We start from the raw sequence: 24,424 nt of genomic DNA, 5'->3' as shown, positions 1-24,424 counted from the left end.
ATCGAACATGAATTTCGTAGACTGCAGAATCTTTGTACTTTTTTGTATCTTTTTTGTTTTTTGTTTTGGTTTTCCCCGAAGGGTAAGGCAAAGGGAACTATGCCCATACAGCCATGTCTGACGTATGTTTTTTCCTTGATGATTAATGAAATGATGAAAGGTGATGATGATGAAACCTAAGCCCCCACCCTCGGAGTAGACTCCTACTCCGAACCCCAAACGAATTAACTCAAAAGTCCGCATAAACTTTTGAGTTATGAAGCGGCTTCCTGGCACGAAGCGAAAATAGGCAGATACACTTTGTTTATTGAATACTCCAATATAATAACATTCGCGAATGTCTTCCGACTAACTTAATGCGATCATTAACCACAAAACACCACTTCGTATTAATTATTTAGATCATTCAATGAAGAAAGCAACTGTCCCGTTCCCGTCTCCCGCCAAAAAGCCTTTTTTTGTATCTTAGTGATTAAGGCGCAATCACAAAAGAGATTATAATGTAAAGAGATTATATAAAGAGGAAGGATAGCAACTTTTCACTCATATTTTTCAACAACAGCTATCTTTTTTTTCAAGTTGCTAACTTTGCATAATATTATATTATATTTTTTGTATATGAATGTATGCACTTAGCATCATGGTGAAAGTTTTACCAATCTGCGTTGCAAATCTTTACAAATTGGGAGTGTGTAAGGGAAATAGTGAATACTTCATGATGCTATGTTATTTTTTAGTTTGCCGAACGATTCAATTTACGATATTTTTCATACATGCAATAAATAAACTCACGCCTATTTCCCAGGGTAAGCAGAGACTATGGAATTCCATTTGCTTCGATCCTGGCACACTTCTCTTGCTTCGTCCACATTCATCAATCGTTTCATACACGCACGCCAGATCAGAGTAGATCGTACTGAACCTTTCCTAAGGACATCTCCAATTCTCCAATATTTTTCATACATTTTTTGAACCCGGTATTATGTGTTTTAATTAATATTATTCATGTTAGTGCTAGTAGTCATCATTTCCAACACTAGGCACCATGGGACCGCGGCCTGGTTTACCAAAAGCGACCAATCGAAAGTGCATAAACACCAAATGCAGTAATACGATAAACAGTAAAGCTAAACCCACTGTATCACTGTGAGCGAGAAGCGTATCGGTTATAAATTAGAAGACATACTTACTTTTTTTTGTACTGCGTGGCGGAAGGCAAGAGGGAAACCACTGCCCTATTTTTCCCTAAAAAGTAGCATAGAGAATACACCGACAAGAGCGTGACTCTTAAATTAGTGATTTAAGTTTTAGTTAGTGACTTACTTTTAAGTAACGGATATTAGAACTTTTTTCTAGTCTATACGGACTAGTTTCCTATCCGGACCTGTATACGTATACATAACATATATTACATAATCTGTATATGTAGTGTTAGATTTTGCATGTTATTGTTGTTTTGTGTGTTGTATGTTTTTTGTTCTTTTTTTGTTTTTTTGAACAACTGCAAACTGTACCATTTTTCTTACTAAAAAATTTATTATGTATCTTCAGGTTAGGTAAGCAAGTCTTATAACTTGTAAAACACTATAGAAAAAACGATGCTAGATAAAATAAAACTGTGTTAGGGTGGATGGATATATAGGATATATAGGGTGGTGGATGGAAGTATAAAAAAATGAACTGACAATAGGGACTGGCTCAGAATAGGGAAGACTTTGCGGTGGTGGGCACCGACGTCTGATATGGCATGGCATCTTTATAAGAAGAAGAAGAGTTTAGTTCCGATCGATCTTTTTAAATCAGTGTAATATTGTAGTTTTGGGTGCTGGAATCTCCATATCCCCTGCGTTTCCAATACAGGGTCTGATATCAAATAGGTATTTGCAAGAAAGCAATAACAAGTAACATTTTCAGTAAATATTTTAAGAGAAACATTAGTGAAAGTTCGAATGAAAAATCTACTATTACTTCAACATTATAACATAAAATTTAATCACCGAAATACATTTGAATATTATTTCGAACGTAATAAATAATTGTAATTGGGTTTCCTTCAATGATTATCTACAACCCTACTACACAAGATAATAAAGATATATGTTGTCACGGTATAATTTGTCACAACAGCATTAACGCCAGTAGTTGGAAACCTGTCTGCGTCGCCATAGAATATGCTCCGGCCTAGTTGCCTGCAAGGTCTTCTGGTCGCCCACAGCCTGAATATTTGGAGAGCTACATGTAGGCTTAACTGGATCAAAAAAACTACTTCGTCGCAGTTTCGGTTTATGGTACGGGTATTTTGGTTAGTTTACGGTCTACGTTGGTGAAGAAAACCTTGGGTGACGGGGCGGTGATTTTGTGATGACAAAACAAAACAACAGCGTTTTGATTGATGTGTATTGAGAGAAGAAAGAGAACGGAATATCCGCGAACGAATGTGTTTACATATGATTCCATATTCAAAAAATAGTCTTAATTTTATTATTTATATGTTTTCATCCGGTGTCACGGTATAACAGAAAGCTCACGGTATAAAAGAAAGTGTACTTAGTGAACTAAGTACCACAACATATAACGTAGTACATAACATATACTTACGACTATGTTCCCAATTGGGCTAGTCAGAGACACGTACACCGCAAAATGAAGTGCTCATCTTTTCTTCAGCAAATAAAACCTTGTAACATGCTTAATAGTTTAGAGTTACCCTGGTTTTTGGCATCTCGACATTGAAGTAGGATGAAGTTATGAGTGGATCCAAATTTGGCATCATCACGGCAGCTAAGAAGCTAAGGTCAATGGCGCAGGCCTAAAATGGCACGCGTCGTAGGCCAGGCACGCCGTACATTATAAGAAGGACTCTATTCATATTGACGGTTTTCGAATTCCTGAATATACAATAGGTGCGACATGAATGCTTAACGCCGAATTCTTTGAGAAACAAAACATTGATTGCTTATTTTATTCATACTTTAAGTAGGTACATTTATTAACATCTATACTTTCGGCCACTTAGAAAATATCTTTCGAGGTGAATCTACAATAAGTAAGTCCCGCCAAAAAAAAGATCGAAGTATTCATACACTTACTTCGATCTTTTTTCGTACGCCTTCTTCTATCGTGTGGGTAGTGAGGTGGATTACCAAACCCATCAACCCTGATGTCACCTGATGTGTACGTCTTTTAAGCTCTGCTTTCGCATAATACGCATTTCTACTTTGCACGACTTAACAGATAACTAAGTACATCAAAGTTGAGATACAAATTGAATGAGACATTTACTCAGCGTGGAAAATCAGAATAAAATAAAATATGCATTAAATTATCTTACCACCAAAGTAGACATATCCTTACCGTACCTATTTTATAAAGTGCGCGTGGGCAAGGCTCGTGTGCAAATTCGGAAGAACGTGCCACTGTCCGACAAAAAATGAGATATCACGCACATGACTCATACGCAGCTAAGGATATTAAAAACTAAACTGACACACATCTAATATGGTCATTAGGTAGCTTAGCCAAGGCAAAACTAGACGCTATTTATGAACCAGTATTTCTATATAAATATATGGCTACCTGTGGTATTTCCTACGTGATTGTTACCTGCTACTGCATAAATAATGGAAATCTACCTAGAAACAAAGTTTAGCCTAAACCATTAATACGCACATCATGTTGGTAGAACTATTAGTAAAAGTGTTTATTTATTTACTAGTACTTCCACGCATTCTGTTTTTCATTTACACTTTTTCTTAACTAACTCTTATTATTATATGTATTAGTTCTGATGTAATTCACAGTTACATAATTTACACAGGATAATGTCTTAATTTCTAATAAGAAACAAAATAGTAAACATGTTTTAAATACATTATAAATGTTGACAAAGGAGCTCGAGTTTCAAATTATTAAACACATTTCTTCCTTTCAATATTTCTTTTTAATCTGTCTAGTTCTTACTTTCCTTATCATAGCCCTATTAACATTATCCGGCCTAGTAGTAGGCGCCATCCATGAATAAAATAATACTTTAAATGATGAAAGTTACTCAAAACATTATTATACGTATATTATTCACAACTCCTAACAGCATCAACGAAAAAAAAACATAACATAATAGCATCACGCCGGAATCCCAGAATAAGTAGGCAAGAGTGTACAGTATAGATACGTACACCCACGCCTCGCCAGCTATATTTAAGTGTCCCATATGTATGTATAAGTTTCAAAAAAAAAAAAAAAAATATATAAGCGTAAGTAGCTCTATTGACTAGAGGACAATTACTTCGAATAATTAATGACATAACAACACACAGGTGTTATATAAAGTGACGTGGAGTCATTATACTTGTTGTTCTAGCTCCCACCCACATTGTCAAGTTTACGGTCGAAAGTTGCGATTCGCAAATGTTTCGTATGTTCATAGTTTTGCTATTCATTAGTATATTTACTTTCATAAGTAGAAGTTACTTCATGTACCTAGTTGTAAAGTGCTTGTTTATGTAATAGATAAAAAAGACAGCGTAAAATATGACAACAGGCTAAATATAACTTCAAAATAAACTATTTAACCAATGTTTTGTTTATTAAATTTATAACAACCAAAATTATTGGTTTGTTGTTAAAAGAGTAATTGTAAATAGTTTCATTCTAGGACCATGATTTTTTTTATTTATTACTTCTTATTATTTTTAGCAATAATTATTTTACCTCTATGTTACCAACCTTTAAACTATCTGTAATATTGACGTTATATATAGTATAGGTGTTATAGATAAATTCCAAAATCTTGAGTATTTTTGTTTTCACAGCTGTTTTTTCAGCCGACTACATTTACCTACTTATTATTATGTTATAAAGCAACATTATTACAACCTACAATAAACTGAATACACTTGACATCCACCTACTCGCAAGTGTACACCCGAGTCAAGTTCACCATATCGCAATCAACTTTTAATCGGCAGTCCGCCATCCGACAGCTGTATCTGATAGCTAACAAATTGTTTGACAGACGTGATGTCTCTACAGTACTTAGATGACGTTACATTTCTTCATATGATGTATTTTTAGCTTCTGTTACTGAATCATTTTCATATAGAACAGGCCCTGTCCAGTGATTCAGTTCCGGGTTTGATTCCCGGTAGTAACTTACTACAAAAATTACTTTGTGATCCCTAGATTGATTATGACATTACAGGCTGATCACCTGATAGTCCGAAAGTAAAATGATCCGTGCTTCAGAAAGCACGTTAAGTCGTTGGTCTCGGTTACTATTTACTGATGTAAGTAAGTAGTTGTTACATGAATCTTGTCAGGGGCCTTTGGCGGCTCAATAGTAACCCTGACACCAGGGTTGATGACACCTCACAACCCACACGAGAGAAGAAGTTTGGTTCATCACCCGATTGTCCGAAAATAAGATATTCGTGCTTCAGTCGTTCTCAGCTACTGTTTACTTAAGTATATGGTTTTAATTTACTTTTGTAGTCATTCGGCGGCTCAATAATAACCCTGACAGGGTTGATGAGGTCGATCATCGATGTCACACACAACCCACAATAGAAGATTTTCATTTGAAAAAACATCCTTCCGACTGTTTGTATAACGTGATAGATTTGATTATTGTAAAATTAAAACGCCCATACCAATTCTGGCTACCCTGGTCACTTACCTTAAGGTTTATTAGGGTAGAGTCGTCTCTACTTCCAAGTCGTTTCTACATTTATTTTGATAATTATTAGTCATGCTATTCTTTATTTTTATTTTTATAATGCCTCGTTTCTATTATTCACAAATGCTGGAGTACTAACTCAATCTAAAATACTGTCAAATCGTGTTTACCGCTGTCGACTTATCAACGCATTTTAAATTGTATTCGTTACTTAGTAAATATGACAAGCAAGATACATGATAATTCATCATAGGTACATCACTTAGATTGTCAGATTACCCTCCTGGAATTGCCAACGTTGATAGTATCTGTATGTAGCGTCACACACGTACAAATCGTTACGCCGCAATCTCGTCGTGATCCAACAAAGAAGGATTGACAGGACGATTCGCGACGGCCCGTGCGCAGATATGACTGTCACGTTCTCTGTACATAGCCAGCAAAACTGACAAGGAAATGCTTACCAAAAGGGATAATAACGGACATTACTGTTCCCTTTTAAACTATATGAGTAAACTCATACGAAATATAATATAAACTCAAACCCATACATTTCATGTGCAAGAATAACAAAGATCATTACAGCGGATAGAATAGAATCCAAAAATGTTGGTTTATAATTTCCAGTCGTACATTACTGTACAAAACTAACTAATTTGCAAATTTTCAGGCGCTATATTATTCGTGCTTTGTAAATGTGTACAGCGCCACCTATCTTTGAGACAGTGAACTATTCGATTTAAACTACTCAACCATAGATGGCGTAGTACAGGGAATTTAAAAATTGTTTTCCTATTAGACACTAGATGGCGTTGACAGCTAAAAGTTCAAATATTCGCAAATAGATGGCAATAGTAATAATAAAATCTACACGTAAAGCTTTATTTTCCGAGCATATGCAATTTTATGTTTGAAAAATATAAAACATCTCTTAATAATTTAAATGCACAGGTCTGTTACCACCAAAAACATTACACATACATTTTAAAATAATTACACAATATGGGGATGCTAAATAGATAGTGGGTACAATGCCAACTATGGCGGCTTCAGTGCATCTTGTCCTTCATGGTGTTAAATTTCCTGTAAACCAACATAGCTAGGTAAACGTTAACTATGTAGGTGGTAACGCAGACAATGCAGAAATCACGCAAGACGAAAACTAGGAGAATTGCCAGGTAGATACTTGAGGTGACCCCGAGCAAGGTGAAGATGAGTTGCGCGGCCACGAAGCGAATGTCGTCGAATGTAGCTGGAACAAGTATTTAATAAAGTTATTTCTTCCTGTTTTATAAAATCGTTAATCCTGGTGTGGTGGATAATTTACCCATGTGTTTTCAGTGGCGCAATTACGGATACATTGTAGTCGCTCGAATGGAATAAGTAATCTATGTGAGGCCTTTATTTGTAGCCAGCAAAGATTACGTTTACATTTAAAAATTCACCCAATGTTTAAGGAAAACAATTTCATTTGAGCAATTTGTAAGCTGGCAAGGAGTGAGTGTATTGTAATTAAATATCCCAGCCTATCCCTTCGGGGATACAGACGAGATCATCATCATCTCCCTAGGATTGTCCCGTTAACCTAAAGGTTTGACATATCAGATTTTAACAGAAGCGACTAACTGCTTGACCTTCCAACCCGCGAAGGGAAAACCAGCTCAATACAGGTTAGGTCACATATCTCCGAAAATGGATTTCTCGGGAATGTGGGTTTCCTCACGATGTTTTCCGCCACCGCTGGGCACGTGATAATCATTTATGATCCAAACATGAATTCGAAAACAAATTCGACATTCATTGGTTTAGGCCTGTGCTGGATTCGAACCTGCGACCTCAAAGTGAGAGGCAAGCGTTCTACCAACTGGGTACCACGGCTCTCTCGGATACAGACGAGATGCTGTTTTTTTTAATATGTTAAATTTTAGAGAAATTTTTAAGTGTTTTACAACACTTAATTTGCAATGTGTGTACTTAAGAATATTTTCAAGAGCTGTTTAACTTTATCCAAATAAAATCGCCCGCCTGCTAACAAATAAGTATTTGTTTGACCATTCCTAAGTTTAAATCTCCAGGCGTTCTCGGCGGAGTAAACGAAGCAAAGTGAGTGTCAAGAACTTGTTGCTCATTGTTCCTTTGATATTATAAATGTATCCTCTGCGGGTAGTTACTAAAATAGCAGCAATCTTCATGCCTTAGGAGTCGGGACGTTTGAACATTTTTTTAGTTCAAGATAATAAAATGCCTTTGGTACTTTATCATTAGCGATAAAGCCTATACACACTCAAATAGTAATATTGTAGAAGTACCTACTTATATCAGAAAATCACATGATATATCTATACCAATATCAAATTAAGTTTTGGTACGGTTCGAATTGCCTTAATATACCTTCCCTTTGACGATATAATTTGCTCTAAATCAAATCTCAAACAACTGTGTGATTGGTACACAGTTCAATAAACGTAATAATTACCTGAACAATTTGGTTATTAAATTCATTTAATGATGAAACTATTCAATTGTCCCGACCACAGGAATCAAACGTTCACAGCTTTTGTACTAAAATAACAATGAGAATTTAGTACAAATTCTACTGTTTTCCGAGCGCATTTCATAGAATTAACATTTTAGCCCGGAAATAAACATAAACCTGTGCCGGACTGGTGAAATCAAATTCAAAATACAGAACATTCCATGGAAATTAATAAGCGATAAATAATATTTACTACGGATTGATTAATACCTACAGGTATCGTAAATGTAAATCAATTGACTTATGTACCTAATAATAAAAATATAAGTGCATATAAATTATAATAAAAAAAATCATTTTAATAACAAGTAGACAATCTAAATAAGCAAGTGAAATATCTCAAAAATCTTTCATTCTAACAGACACAGAGGTTGAACCGAACTTAATAGAAGAAGAGAAGATTGATAAGAGATACTTAAGAGAAGATGGGGATGGTAATGGCATTCAAAAAAAGAGGACGTAACGTTCGGGCAGGATAAAGATCCTATCTAACTAGATAAAATTAATTATTACGTCAACAATGACGACAAAAACGTCCCATATTTAGAAACAATATCGAATACATTTATATTAATCTGTTGTACCTACAAAATTTACAAACAGAGGCCAATGTTATTGTAAAGCTGCTCCACATTCACAAAGTAGGCGTACGTAGGTACTTACATCAAAATGTAATCAAATGAAAACAAAATGTTGGAATTGAAAACGTTCCGATGTATGTTGAAATTTAAATGGGGAAGCGCATAAACATTATTTATTAGACGTAAATGTTATTTGAAAGAAACAAAATAATATCGTGTGAATGTTGAGCGAAACATAAAATTCTCACCAGCGACTGCTACCTACTCTGTTAGTCTATTGCTTGCAGGGATGGCAAGCTTTAGAATTGAAAATGAAAATATTCATTGCTTAAACCAAATAAACATAATTACAATAAATTGGGATCTCCTAGTAGGCAAATTAATTTACCTGTGTCAGGAGTATCCACCTCTTACATATATGTATTACATTTTAACTGGTATTTTCGGTTCCAACCGCAGCAAAAAAGGAGTGAACAAAGAAAAGAAAACAATAATAATAAGAAAAGAAATTAATAATCAAATAAATTAATTACCAATTACTAACCCATGTCTTTTATAAAGCGTCAAAGTAGACACACGATATAGCTCATACAAGTTTTCTAAGCACGACTAACTTTACATTTCTTACATCTATTTTGTTGTAAAACAGAAGTTGATTTAATACTTAATATAAGTACTTAACTTTATTAACCTCACAAACTATTGTATGCAATTGCTTAAAAGACAAGACGTCTCAATCCTTATGTTTAATATGAATGATTTATTTAAACCTAAATCGAACTATAATAACAAATAATAATGTTCCACTACATATCGAACATTTCTGGTTATGTACTTTCTCATCGACGTAATAAAATTTAGTTCTGCGAAAGCTTACAAACTTAAATTGCAAGTGGAATATGTTCGCCATCCTTGGTCTAGTGCCTACAAAATGTAAGCCTATTACGATAACAGTTATTCTCAACTCGTGAGCTACCAAATAAGCGTGGAGCTTCGGGTTTCGCAATAATTTTTCTCGAGGCGAAGTCACGAGGACGGTAACTTAGGAATGCCAAACGTTCGATTTTTGTTGGGACAGGCTCTATCGAATAACTTTATAGTAATCTAGTTAAAGTTAATGCCTATTTTGTTGCTGATCACGTATTCCAATATTTTTTCGCAGGTATCTACTTTGTAAACAGCTTACAAATTCAGTCTGGAAAAAATACTAAGTATAACTTTTGTTAGAGTCGTCTGAGAGTAGGTAGTTTAACGTTTTACTTCCTTCAGAAAGCGTGCGTAACTAATAAATAATTTATTTTAAGCTGTTACCTACTAAACGTCTATCGTAAAAGTGTAAATTGCTTATTTTAGTTTGTCTTTTTATTCGTATTACATAGATTCAATAAATCTAATATTAAAGGTCTGAGTGTTTCGACAAAGCTTTTATTTTGTTAGGTTTGATTTGATTGTTTGATGTTCTGTAGAATATTCAATTCAAATGTTCTAAGCAATGAATTGATGAAACAATAAATTGATTAAAATTCTCTTTGTTTCATTATATGATGGTATTCCTAGGGCTAGCACAGCAGTAACCTGAGGTCGTGTTGATGTGCGAACTACGGAGGCGGCATCGTTGAATCGCAGGGCTTGCAACGCAACTGTAATTGCAACTATGCATGAATTACTGCGCAAATTGCTACGCCCGCCACTTACACGACGTTTTTATATCATTTGCGATAATTCGATGTCTTATTTATACACATTAGCGAACGGTTCAATTCTACAGTCGGTTAATGTTACTTTGTAAGTAATTGTCACGTTCTTCGAATTACATTTAAGTAGTGTACATATCTACGGTTAGTGCTTTTGTATATTTTACTTTTTATCATACTTTTTACAGAAGTGTTAATGAGTTCAACGCAATTGTTTCTGGAATAATGTCTCTTTTTAGTTTTTGTAAACCTTACAATGAATAACAATTTAAAGTAGATAACATTCATGATGGTAACGATTTATATGCACACGTGTGTAAATTAAACGTGATATATTTTGTTATATCGAACTGATACTTACTAAGGAAGATGGTGATGCAATAGAACGCTATACCGATGGCACAGTTAGGAAGTGGAATCGAAGTAAATCCGAACATATTAGCATATCTGTAACAGGGTATTAATTGGATTAACTAATCTAACACACATTTCATAGAAACTCTACGTAGGAGACTAAATTATAGGTCAATTTGTATATATTTATGATCATTAATCTACGCCTGTTTCAAGGCGTTTTACTGTAACCTATCCGACGACGATAGGTATCTGCCATCAGGAAAGATAGATCAATTTAATCTTCAATAAATATATTATTCGTATGGTAAATACAGTAGCTCCACTCACTCTGAAGTCAAGACCCTCGTGCAGCTGGCTTTATCTGAGATGTCGCACATAGCTTTGAAGTTGGGGTTGCCAGCAGCGGACAGTTCTATATAGAGGGCGTATGTCGAGGCTAGCACTCCGAGGATACTCGCGGCGATGATGGCCCGGTCCTCACATCGGCACATCACCCGGCACATGCAGCGCTCAGGGCAGCGCCGCTCCATTTTGTTGACTGCTTCTGCGGACCATGCAATTCAAATTCAAACTCAAAAATATCTTTATTCAATAGGTAAAATAGTTACACTTTGAATCGTCATTTTTTACATAACGAACGTATCATCCGCCTAAAACTACTGCAGCTTCTCACAACCTGTATAGCCGGGGAAAAGAAGCTGCAAGGAAAACCTCGGCACAAGCCCTAGACGTTCTTTTTTAAAAATAAACATAAAATATTGCTATACAATTTAGTAATTTGCCTGCCTAATATACTGATATTGAGAACTGTCTCAGACAGGTTAATCCCATGCATTCATATCTTCTAGATAATCACTAATCTTATAATAACCTTTTTTACAAACTTATGTTTAATTACCGTCTTAAAACTGTTTAGTTTGTTCATGTAGTGTGTTCTTTCTTCTCTTCACTGCTGCAAACTGTTCCAACAATGTTTAAACGCCAACTGTAAGCTTCGGACTAACTTAAAAACTACTGGCGCAGTTCAAGAGTAGGTATTACCTACAACATTAAGATAGGAAGATACGTATCCTCCAAAGTAAGAAACCTCGTTAGGCCCGGATTTCCTGACCCGATAGTTAGGCAAATAACGAGTTTATAAGGCCTCTGGGCCTTATGATCATATGATTCCTTTAAAGTTAACATCGACACTTTGCTAACACGCCGTGTGAACACTATGATAAATGGTAAAGCTTAACAAAATATCTAGCCTAAGTTTGCAAAGACGTAATCCTGAAATCATTCCTTCCAATGGACAATAGGGGTGAATTCAGCTGTACAATGGACCGCCCCGATGCAAGTTACCTTTCATCACATACAATAGCACTAGGAACTATATAAAAGCACAATAACTCCTCATATCGTGTTTTACAAACACTTTGATAACAAATAAATCGGAAGTTTTATAAAAAAACAGTTTATATTTGCGCTAATAAATTAAAAACCGTGTAGGAATAACAGACGGGAGCAAAAAGGCTACATGACTGATTGGGCTCATACTTATTTGCAGAATCCATCTAGATAAGTAGTCACGAAGTGGACACCTCCGGGGGGCAGATGTAGGGGCAAATGTAGGAAGCGTTAGATAGATGACCTGGAAACTTATTTTGACAAAGAATGGAGAGAAATCATTTAGGATAGAAAGGGATGGAAAAGCAGAGGTAAACTATCTAGCACATGGACCCAATAAACACGGAAAAAAATATAACCAACATCGGTAAGTATCAAATTAGTTACAAATCAAATTCATGAAACCGACTCAGCTATGAAATACCAACAATACGATTTCTGATAATTCGACTACAGGTATTCCAAAACACGTTTATTATAATGTTGTTTTCAGAGAAATCCCTCCATTCCATATTAAATGTTTATTCTATCAAAACAAACAATGAGTACAATCAGTAATTTTATTATAACTATATCGACTCCATTAAACACACAAACGGGCAGGTGTTAATTTATTAATTTAGAGATCTATATCAAACAACGTGGTAGTTAAACAATTTGTACGTACAAAAATGATTTAAGTTTGAAACGAAAATTCACACGTTAACTTATAAATCAATTTTATAGAGGGGGAGCGAGCTGGTAGACTGGTAGGAAAGATTATAAAACGAAATATAAAAGGCGGTTTACCGTGGTTCGGTCGCCACCCCTTCGTGTACAGGGCATAATGTCTGTGGTGCCTTTGCCGACGGTAAAAAATTAAAAGAAAACAAACAAGCAAGTCCGCCGGTGGTCCTAACGTTTTATTAGCACAGGCACCCTTAAACGTAATCGTATTAGCACTCGACGTTCGATGTCGGTTTAACGGATTAATAATTGCGTCTACTTATATTTGATAATTAACAAATTTTTGCTGTATTAGCTTTTCGAGAATTTGTTTGAAACGTATGTAAGTACGGCGTAATCGACTCCTTAGGTTAATATTTAACAACACACATATTTATTTCGTAAATGTAATCGACGTCACGTCATCACGTTGCGTTGTACGACGTGTACGTCGTTTTTATGAGACGTTTAATTTTAGGTAACCCAGTCACCACATGCTCCATCATATTTATCTTCATAAAATATAAAACCAAGACTGAAACAGTTCTGCAGTTTGTACCAGCTCTACCTACACCAGCTTACCTACTATTAAATCAAACCTTGACCATGAACCTGGAGTTGCTAGGTTTGATCCTATCTGTTCTAAATTGGTCTGGGTGTTGCTCTACCAGCTCGTTGTAAGTAGAACATCAGAGGAGTATAATATACTCCTATATTATATCATATATTATATGATCCGTACCCCATTTAGCCAAACATTGAAACTTTTTAATACACTTTATAATTATTATGGTAACTACTTAAAGTTCATGTTCAGTAAATACATATCTCATAGTTATAAATCATATTAGATAAGTAGGTAAGTAGAGTTCAAATGAAATTGAAAATAGAGATAAACTCAATATTTATTTACACATAATCGTTAATAATAAACAGTTTGCGCAAGACTATAAACCATAATAAACGTTTACTCTTAGTAAATAAATACCAACCTTTAAGCATTTGATAAAAACCAGTCGTAATCTCGGTAGGAGATATTTACCGATAACGAGTAATCTCACAGTCCGTAATTACGGGGTGGTTTATCTGTAATCCATCAACTAGATTACAGCTGTAATTTTATTTGTACAATGAATAACAATATTATTATTTAATCTTGGACACAAGTTACCTTGTTCACTATACGCGAGATACTGACAAGAATAGAATATTTAATCATTAATTATTCATATTATGTAGAATGAAATGTCAAAATTATTATTCGGATGCGTTGAGGTAGATAATATGGTAGGGCGTTTAATTATAATTTGTAATATAATTATAATAAGCACATGATTTTGATGGGTCTGAACACCGTGGTTCTACTTGAATGTATTTTCTTGGGGTTACTATAAAAGTCTAGTTTTAAAGTACTACCTTACGCTGGATCATCAACGCTACTCAACTCCAGTTACCGGCCAAGTACTGAAATGCCATTTACGGCAAATCTACAATAAGTCACGTTAAAAAGAGATCTTCAAGTGTTAACTCGCCAGTATTCTCAATTTCATACTCCATACAAATTACTGTAAGCTCGTCGGACATCCAAAAAAAATTGAAAATTTTTCACTTCCTTTACAGGCAGTTTGATTTGAATATAATCAAAATACCTATATGTCGATCAGTACGTACATAATGTGTACACTAGCTCTTATCCAATTACTTAAAATATTTTAATCGCATCGAAAATAACTAACAACTTGGACACTGACACAGAAAGACAGAGAGAAACTCGAAGCCTTTGAAATGTGGTGTTGGAAGAGGATGGAAAGAATAAGTTGAACGGAAAGGGTTATTGATGAAGAAGTGCTAGTAAAAGCAATGGAAGGAAGACAAGTATTGACAGTTATTGAGGACAGAAGAGGCAAGAGGGTTGAACATTTAATAAGAGACGACGATTTATTCAAAACATCGTAGACGGGAAGATAGAAGGAAACTGAGGAAGGGGAAGACCAAGAAGAGCATACATGGAACAAATTAAAGAGAAGGCGAACGTAAGACACGACGTAAGGAAATCAAAGAATTGTCCCTTGATAGACAATAATGGAGAATGCTACACCGACAAGAGCGAGAGCGGCTCTTAAATTGATGATGATTAAAAATATATGAGAAGTTGAATCCGCTCTTCTTTTTTTAATTCGAAATTGATTCACTTTTTACCAGCCTTATCTGATGGTCAATGATACGTCTAAGGTGAAACATGTTTATCTAGCGATATTGAATAGATTGTCGATATGTGGAATTTTGGAGTTGCTTTGGATACGAAAAAAAGCGTGGATATTCAACAAACATCGAACTTTTTCGTAACATGCAACAGTTAGGGAAAAAGTAAGGTAGGGCATATTGAATTGACTGAACAGCAACACTGCCAGGAATATTCTTCTGGTATTTCTAGGATAAAGAGCTGTAGGGTAACCAACCAGAGACAAAGCTTGCCATCGCCAAAATGTGAAGCTCAACCGCTACTCTTCTCTCGTGTGGGTTGTGAAATAATTGAGCGACCTTATCAACCCTGGTGTCAGGGCTCATGTAGCGACTACATGCTTACTAACTAACTAACTAAGTAAATAGTTGTCAGGACCGACTGATTAAGATGCCCGTGAGCACGCAAGTACATTATAAGTTTACTTTATTCATAAACTTTTTATTGTCGCAAAGTTAAAAATAAAATTAAAAAAACTGAGAGAAAGTAGGTACCTATTCAAAACTTGTTTGTCAAGGTGAATAATTTTATAAGCGTAAAAATAATACATAGTACGTACAAACAACATAGGAAGTAAGTATACATAGGTACTTAACTAAATATATTTTATGTAGAGAAATCAAAACCCACAATTTGTGGCAAGGGTGGAAATCTGTGGCAAAAAATTATATTTCACTAAGTCCACGCAGTCAGAAATATTTTTAACCCTAACTATAATTATAGAGCTGCCGATATCGTACTTATCTGTACATAGGTCCTAAGTCGCTTTATGACGCCCATCACCATTTATTTATTTATTACCCTAGTAATCGACTTTCACACATTTCTTCTCCGCTTTGCTCACCTCCGTTTCAATATACCAACTTATGAGATGATTACGAGAAGGTAGATGTATTGTACTCTATTTCGTATATTATTAAACTGTGATAGCTTAGTTTGAAGACCATTCGACTTGCAAGCGCCCTTCTTAAGCTTCGAACTCTACCTAATTTGAATTTTATATTTATTTCATCCGGCATGATAAGAATATCCTGTGATGTAATGTTCACTTAATAAGTAACATTTTCCGTAAACAAACACAGAAACCGGTAGTGTACGTAGATAGTGATCATTTTCTTAAGCTGCAATGGAAATGCAATGCAAATATGTTCTATTTTCTACTTAAATATCTACTATTCCTGTAACATAATTTAAATAGAAAGAAAGAATAAACATTTAAAAATGTATTCCACTGCTGGGTAAAAAAGCCTCTTTTGTGCACCTCTCGCAAAAGCTGCGTGTACGTGTATTTTTCCATCTGATAAGGTAATAGCTACTTAAAATTTCCAATTTCTTAAGAAGCCATTAAGATATTTTTGAATTTAAAGTTTTTCTTGTTAAATAAAATCAAACAAATGTATGTTCTTACCTCAGAACAATAACTAAAGCATAGAAGGAAGGCTAAAATAAGAATTCAGAAACTATAAACCGGCTCTCTTCTAGCTTACGACACAAACTATGAGTGAGAAAAGGACAAATGATTCGCTCTTTGCTTCATTTTTTCCGAGGTTGTCACAACATGAAATGTCATTTGGACCTATTGGACTCATTTTAACTCGGCCAAATACATAGTAACATACATAAGAAGATTTTACTTATATTTACCGAACTATTTGACACGGTCGCGTCAACTGTGTTTACGAGTGTCTTGTGTTCAGATTGTTTTAAGTGATAATTTAACAATATTTTTCCAAATAAATGGAAAGAAACTTTTATTTATATCAAATAATTGAGTGTCTCGACTGTGTGACATTATGTCTTGTGTGGTATGGGGCTGCAGCTCACATTCAGGAAGAAAAGAAAATAGCCAACAACTTCTGTCGTTTCATCGGTAAGTTTTTTGTAATTTTCTAGTGAAATGTGAACTGCTGAACAATTTTAGGAAAGTAATATGTTTTGCTGAATAGATTTGTAGCATAAAATATTTGAGATATCCATTATATTATACGTTTCATCGATGAATACGGAATTGATTTGAGGTTATGTTGATTGTCCATAGTGATGTACTAAAATTATCGATACTTTTAATTTTTAGATTTCCTGTAGACGATAACAAAGAGAAAGAATGGATAATTCGCATTAATAGACGAAATTGGATTCCAAATAAGTACAGCCGTATTTGCTCGAAACATTTTACTGCGGATTCATTTATGTGTGTTCCTAATTCAAAGTGGAGGCGTCTTCGAGACGATGCTATTCCTACATTGAACATTATAGATCAGACAGATGAAATGGTGTTTAAATTTAAATTTCAGCCTAGCCTGCATCATCTCACTGCTGGATAGATAGATAAGATATTTGTATCATGTTATCACAACACGTTTATACTATCTATCATTCAACTACATATTATTATGTACTTAATAAACTTAGTATATATACTAAGTCTGTAGTTGTTTTATGTCTAAACAATTATGAGTTGTACACGTTTTACATAAGTAAATTATTATTATCTTTGATTTCAGATATTAAATCCAAAAGTGTCGACTGGATTTACATGAAAAGGTATATCAAATAATTTTCTTTTTTTATATTTTTAACATGATATACATATATAGAGTGTATAATTCAACCAGCTGCACAATGCACTTAAATCAGATATATTTTACTTTTATTTTTATAGATTATTTTGTACATATACTATTTTAACATTATTATTAAACTTTATTTCAGTCAGTTCAAGAAGACGAGATGAAAAATTTAAAAGAAAAGCTGAACAAGTCCCGCCTCAAGATCAAACGACTTAATGAAAAAAAAAACAATGTGACAGGGTGTCACAAAGACAGTTTCTAAGCAAATTGACACTGTTTAGAAATTAATAAATTTGTATTTATTGTAAATATAATGTACATAATTAATAACGTGTGAAATAAATACTTGCTAATGAAAATGAACAGATTTACGATCTAATTTATATTTCATTTTACCTCCTGTTCTTATTTACTCCTACTCCAACACTCCAGGTTGATACGAACTGCGCCCAATAAAGAATGTAATGAATGTTATAGATTTGTGTAAGCGACTTAGATAAATCTTGACTAAACCTTCCTTTACAAATACAAATATACTTTATTGCACATAACATACAATACTTACAAGTTTTACACGAAAGATACAGTACACCACCTACCTACCTTTTACTTTCCCTTTCTGTTCTCTTATGAATACTTGTATGCCGTATTTTTTTAAGTATAATGCTATATCTAGTAGGTACGAGTATGGTAATCCTAGTATTGAAACAGCTTGTAGCCCTAGTAAAGACCGCCATTTTATGTTTACAGAGTGGCACGTTTTTTCTGTAGGTATTTCCAGTCCATACTCTTTTCTATGTCTATGGCGTGACCCCATCGGGCCTCTTACCGTCTGTGCGGCTTAGACCCGGCGGCGGCGGTTCCAATTTGCACGGCACGTCGATCGACACCAGTGCACGGCGGATGACATCATAAATAAATTCGAATATTACAAAATACTTACCGATGAAACGATAACAGTTGGCTATTTTCTTTCCTTCCTGAATGTGAGCTGCAGCTCCAAACTAATATAAACCAGACAATATAATCCAAAAATGGTTAGATACTTACCTATCAGAGACAGAGTCTCCTTTCATCAAGAAGAAGATAATTGCATCCTACAAAAAGAAATCTTGTAAAAAAAATTTATCGACATTAATTGTAAGTAAATTTAATTTTATCGACATATTACTAAAGTGAAACCCAACACTAGGCAATGAAAAACTTGTGACAACCTACGAAATTACGAAACAATTTTTGTATATGCGTCTTTGTCTAACATTACGCCGGTTCCGTAAGATAAAGTAGAGCAGAATTATAGAGTTCTGTTGCTATTTTAGCCTTCCTTCTATGCTTTAGTTATTGTTCTGAGGTTCTTACTCGTAATTCACAATTTCCGAACGCATCGTAAAGTACCTAACCAATCATCACAAACATCACAAGCGCTAACTTCATTCCATAAAAGTTGCCCCAAAAAGGTGCCACTCACCGACACAGTGCAACACTGTGTCACAAAAATGAATGGCAATAGGAAACACTCTAAAGTATTTGGAAAACAACCAATAGGAACAACGTTGGCTCTCTAAGGTGCCAACTTTACAAATTAAATACAATTGTCATAATATGTTTTGCAATCTTGAATATTGTTTAGTTATTTTAGGTTTTTCCAAAGATTACACGTTGCCGTAGTCATATTTAGCAAAATTATTGAAATTGTATTAGTTGTGTACTTACTTAATAGAAATTTTGAAGAAAAGCGCTAATCCAATAAATATATGGCGATGTTTCACTTTTATGACATAGAAAGAGACAAACACATATGCAAGAGAAGTAAATCCGAGCGCCACATTGCTTGACGCCCCAATATCGCGGAATGTATGCGCGGTTATGTTGGTAGCCTTGCGTTTAGTTCACCATCGCGACCGCACCGTAGCGTTGGCGTCGTGCAACACCTTTCATTGTATTGACTATTGACTGATTCTGAACACAGAGAATAATGTATAAACGTAATTTATCGTGTTATTGTCTTAGTTCTTGTTAAAATATATTGTAATATATCTTAGTTTAAGTGGAATAATGTCTCCGTTTACGTGAATGTGAAAGAAGACTGCCCGTCGAGTGCTACGCGGCCATTTTACTTGCAATGCGGCAACGGTGTACGATCCGCCATTGGAAACGGCTAGTGTCTTTTTCTGAGTGCAAGATCTGTATTGTCGTATAACACGACGTAATAACGAGAAATAACCATGTGTAATGGAAGTGAAGTGCGGACTTTAGTGTAGTGGCAAGGTGGTCGGGTGATTTGAATGATGTGCGAACGATGGAAAACGAAGTGAAGCAGCGCAATCAAAGAAATAGGCGAAGGGAGCGGGCACAGCGCATGCAAGCACAGCGAGAGAGCAAGGTGAAGGATGGGGACAGCGGCGAGGACGAGTCGCCGGCTCGGGAGAAGCCGCCTCGTCCTCCGGCTCGCAGGAAACGCTCCAAGGAGCCGCTCGGTGAAGAGGACATCATCGATGGGTTCGCCATCATGGCATTCAAAACCTACGAAGACCTCGAGGTAAGTGCAGCGTATATTGCACTAGTGGCATGAATAGATCATGAGCTCTTAGTCAGCTGCTACTTCGTAAACTATGACAACAATAGAAAGTCTATACCAAGACCGACTTATCTCCGAGCTTATATACCTAATTCTAGGTCTACAATGTTTACTTTTACATAATGCCCTAAATGGCTAATATAAATTCCAATTATGTGTCCAAGTTTGTTAGTAATTGAATGAGTGCATTACCATCACACATTTTACAAGTTCATTTCTTTCTAATGTATTATTACTACTTCCACGTCTTATTGGGCCAATTTTGCTTATATTTAGTAAGTAGTGAACCAGGATGTGCACTTTCTTAGTTATTTGTATCCCCATTATAAAAACGGCGCGTCGTAATCGCTTTGGTCGTCGCCTCGGAAGTGCATTGACCTATTGAATGAACCCTACGTGTAAAATGACTTGGGATCAGTAACATTTAAATTCATTAGCAAAAAAGTAGTAAACATTAATTGATGCTATTATCAATAGGTTGTCTTCTAGTTAAGAGCTTAAATAAATTGAAACAGGGAAATAAGTTAATCAAAATATTGAGTTGAGCCACAATTAGTATAATACTACCTACTCCAGTTAAATGATTACCATTTTGCATTTCACATATTATGCATAGAAATGAAGAAACTGAAACTAATGGGCTTAGGTTAATACCTATATCGAAATCTGTTTTGTTTTGGAAATATTTTCTTCGGTTTGGTAATTTCAATACCTTCCTTTCAAAATACTTAATGTCTCTCCTTATTTGTACATATTGCATTGGTCTAACAGAAGCTCAGCGAGGTGTGAGTGCTTAGTTCATCTTCCAATAGATGTACATCTGACTACCCGAATTGGAATATAGCCAGGTTATTTGGAAATTCTTATGGGACAAGTAGGTAATTATAAATTATACTGATAATACCTAGGTATTTAGAAAATTTAAACGAATGTTTCTTTTGTCTGCTCGGCCTAAACAAACTTTGTACAATTATTATTCCAAGGGTCAAGATATTCTATCAACATTTAAAAACCATTCTTGATCAATTTAATGACTATGCAATAATTCTTTAACAGAAAGAATAATAAAATATATAATGGTCCTACTTATCATATTATTATGATGTTATATCTATTCTGATTATTGGTATTAAAGTGTAAAACTCTAATATTAATTGGAGTATTAAGATAAGAATGGATCCTGATTTATCATCATTCCAATAATTCACTCATTAACTCAATCAATAGTGTAGCTGTAAAGTAAGTAAATTTATTTGTTGTCCATATATCTATCTAGTTTATTTCATTCTTTCATTGATAAAGATGAACCATGTATGTGGTCTTGAATGCATGCTCTTTTTACTGCTCCATTATATGCAATGAGCCTTGACAGTAAGTGTACTTGTCAGTGATAGTACCTACTCAAGATTGTTCGGGACTGTCTATCTTGATCAGGGCAAGACACAAATGCGTCTGTGGGCCTCCAATGAACTGCATATGAGCAGTCGCCGGTCGACCATCTGACGAGGCGGGGGGAGAGCGCGGCCAGCACACAGCGGTCTCCCACTAAGTGTAAATTTGGTCTAAGTGGCTTTCGCTCGTTTGTGCTCATTTATCGCGCCGTCCTCGAATGGCAATATGTTGTACGTTGAAGTCTCGTATGTGTACAATAAAACTACATTCTGCGCTATCGTTTTAAATTATGGCGACAGGCTCGCCGTTTGTGGCTCGTTGGAGCGGCGCGCGCGTATATTATAGGTCCCGAACAGGTTCCTTTGCTCCTATTTAATTCACCACATGCGTTGCGGTGTGCAACACTTATGCAATTTCTGCTTACAATGGCTGTAAGTTAATTTTCTACTACAGGAACTGGTTTTTTGTATGAAATTACTAAGAAACCACCGACATGTGGCAACAAAAGAAATGTTAGTACAACAACAAAATATGTTACTTTTCACTACTCAGTAGAATATCTTGTGATTCCGAAATATTTACTGTTTCACAGACATATTAGACATAATACGTACATAAACGACAATTCATACCAGCTATAAATAAAATAAACACCCGAGCGTTATGTAAACTCGTATCAAATTAGGCGTTGTTGGATAGTAACCACGGATTTATAGCTATTTATTTTCGTAATCACTGCCTAATTATTTCGCCAAATTAGGTTTAATTGAATTTCACATACAGTGTTGTTTTACTCCATACAAACTCGATATAACTACCAAGTATTACTTTTATTTATATTCTATGTTTAATATGATGTTTAATTTAGTAGAAATCCATAGTTAACTTCTGTATAATATCAGTTTAAAAAGCTTTATTCTCATAAATATTCTACGATTAACGTAACGACAAAGCCTTAAATATCTTGCTTGCGAAATTACAAACATGTACGACAACATACAGATTGAAATCACAAGCGTATTATAATTAAATCAGCTCTCACTTTCTATGTCGCTTTCTGTACTAGTAATTAAATTGTAATGGGGAACCGAATATTTTACGCAAGGGATTATTGAGGGCAGGGCCACACACATTTATCGATAAGTTTAAATGCGGTCGCAGTAACTGCAAACTTCTTATTCAATAAGTACGAGTTTTGAAAACATACGAACTGATATTAAGGAGTATTTTTTATCGGACAAATAAGGTATATAAATAAGTACACAGCGGGACACAGAACAAAGTGAGTGGAGCGTGACCATGTCATCTGACGCCCAAGTCACAGTCGCGCTGCAGCGGACATTACAATAACATGACGGAGCTTACGACTTTCCCACGCTGTCGTCACCGTACCGAAGCCTCTCTTCGCGTGAAGAAATCTGTCTTATAAACAATTTTCTTTCATCAATTACTTTTAAAATTATACTATACACGTTAAAAGCACGACTAGACGCCTGATAATAGTAAGTACATGTTTCTCGCGAAAAACCTATTATAATATCCATTAACATTCGCGCCATAAAACGTATACCTGTACTAAACCTTCAGCAGACCATAAAACTTTGCCACGCTGACAGAAGAAAAACAACTTTGTTTATTAAAAATAAAAAATGAGGCATGTTCGAAATATCTTGGCAACTAATTTGAAAAGTTTGACAAGGCCCCGTCTACCTGATAAGCGGTCGAAGATTGGATGTGGCATGAAGTTGCCGGTGTGAAATATTGTACAAACCTACTCCTACTCTGATTTTTGCAACGCGAGCGCTTTTCTATTTCCCAAATATTTTTAATTAATTTGTGTCACAAAGACAAGATGTAACGTGTCATTCAACAAACTCTTTATTTCTTTCTAAATATTGTAATCCTTGATTTAGTTAAGTACCACATTTTATAACTGTAGTAAAATATTTTTATGCTGAATTTATATGGACATAAAAAAGTAAATTCAATAAAATATTTCATTTCATTGTTCGTTCTAGAAAACATAGCGCTTGTTTGCGTCGCAAACCACTTACTTTACCTTCGGTATTACAGAACACATGTCGGACGAGATGGCTTCGTTCTGGGTGTACTTACAAAATCAATATCGGTTTAGAAGACAAGCCGCGACGGCCGGGATCACCGACCCTGTCTCGGTTCCCCTAGACACCCTTGCCATCCCCTACTATCCCCTAGAGTTCGGTGTTAGCACGCCGTGACATAAATACTTACCTGGGTAAACTTTAAACCTCTCCGTTCCACTTTTATTACACTAGCGCTTGTGGCTTTTTGAATTTTGCCACCGCCGCACTATTGTCAACACCGAGCACTAAGTTAGTAGCTTTAGTTGGAAAGTTTTACGATTTAGCAATCTGTTATTTTATGTACACCTGTGGTAACTAGATCTCTCTAAGTAGAGCTACTTTTTACGAGACTTTCTGTTGCGATAACGGGGCAAGGAAAGATTGATAAGGATTTAATAGGCGCACGGAAAGCAATTCCGATTTTACCTTTTAGCGATGTAGTTGTTTCAGTTAATCTGCTAATTCTCTTCGTCTGCTTCAAGTTTTATAGTTTAACGTATAAAATCGTTTTAATTTCTCAGTAATTGTAATACAGTAGTCATTGATACAGCATTTGTTACATCTGACAGCGTTAATTAAATAACCGGAATATAATTAATAGAGA

The 24,424-nt window shown here is 35.2% G+C and overlaps 2 protein-coding genes and 1 long non-coding RNA gene across 8 annotated transcripts in view; 2 read left to right on the top strand and 1 right to left on the bottom strand.

Moving 5' to 3' along the window:
* Positions 1–6,542: 6,542 nt before the first annotated feature.
* On the bottom strand, positions 6,543–19,600 carry LOC126372056 (vitamin K epoxide reductase complex subunit 1). Of its 4 annotated transcripts, none has more exons than XM_050017578.1 (4): positions 19,462–19,600; positions 11,170–11,386; positions 10,847–10,932; positions 6,543–6,926 (listed from the first exon to the last, which is right to left on the bottom strand). In XM_050017578.1, exons 2-4 carry the CDS (start codon positions 11,370–11,372, stop codon positions 6,724–6,726), a joined length of 492 nt encoding a protein of 163 aa, XP_049873535.1. In that variant the 5' UTR covers positions 11,373–11,386; positions 19,462–19,600; the 3' UTR covers positions 6,543–6,723. The 4 variants fall into 4 exon arrangements, with proteins under 4 accessions (XP_049873535.1, XP_049873534.1, XP_049873536.1 ...); XM_050017577.1 differs by lacking the exon at positions 19,462–19,600 and adding an exon at positions 13,929–14,131; XM_050017579.1 differs by lacking the exon at positions 19,462–19,600 and adding an exon at positions 11,741–11,759.
* On the top strand, positions 17,017–18,227 carry LOC126372057 (uncharacterized). Its single transcript, XR_007567107.1, has 3 exons — positions 17,017–17,048; positions 17,683–17,722; positions 17,891–18,227. It is a non-coding gene; the product is annotated as an uncharacterized LOC126372057 (long non-coding RNA).
* Positions 19,601–19,648: 48 nt separating the features above from the next.
* LOC126372054 (mucin-1-like) overlaps positions 19,649–24,424 on the top strand; it is a 60,194-nt gene continuing 55,418 nt past the window's right edge. For all 3 annotated transcript variants that reach the window (XM_050017575.1, XM_050017574.1, XM_050017573.1), the window contains exon 1: positions 19,649–20,287. In XM_050017575.1, coding sequence (XP_049873532.1) covers positions 20,048–20,287 — 240 coding nt within the window. In that variant the 5' untranslated portion in view covers positions 19,649–20,047. The remainder of the gene's footprint in view (positions 20,288–24,424) is intronic.

The sequence above is a fragment of the Pectinophora gossypiella genome, chromosome 13, assembly GCF_024362695.1.
Source record: "Pectinophora gossypiella chromosome 13, ilPecGoss1.1, whole genome shotgun sequence".
Lineage (NCBI taxonomy): Eukaryota > Metazoa > Arthropoda > Insecta > Lepidoptera > Gelechiidae > Pectinophora > Pectinophora gossypiella.
This window is presented reverse-complemented; position numbering and strand designations above follow the sequence as displayed.

Bases quoted from the DNA above. Each gene is read 5' to 3' on its own strand.
- LOC126372056 (XM_050017577.1), bottom strand. The intron at 10,933-11,169 runs GTGAGTGGAGCT...ACCCTGTTACAG, and splicing joins ACGAGGGTCTTGACTTCAGA to ATATGCTAATATGTTCGGAT. The intron at 6,927-10,846 runs GTAAGTATCAGT...TACTTGTTCCAG, and splicing joins TTGCATCACCATCTTCCTTA to CTACATTCGACGACATTCGC.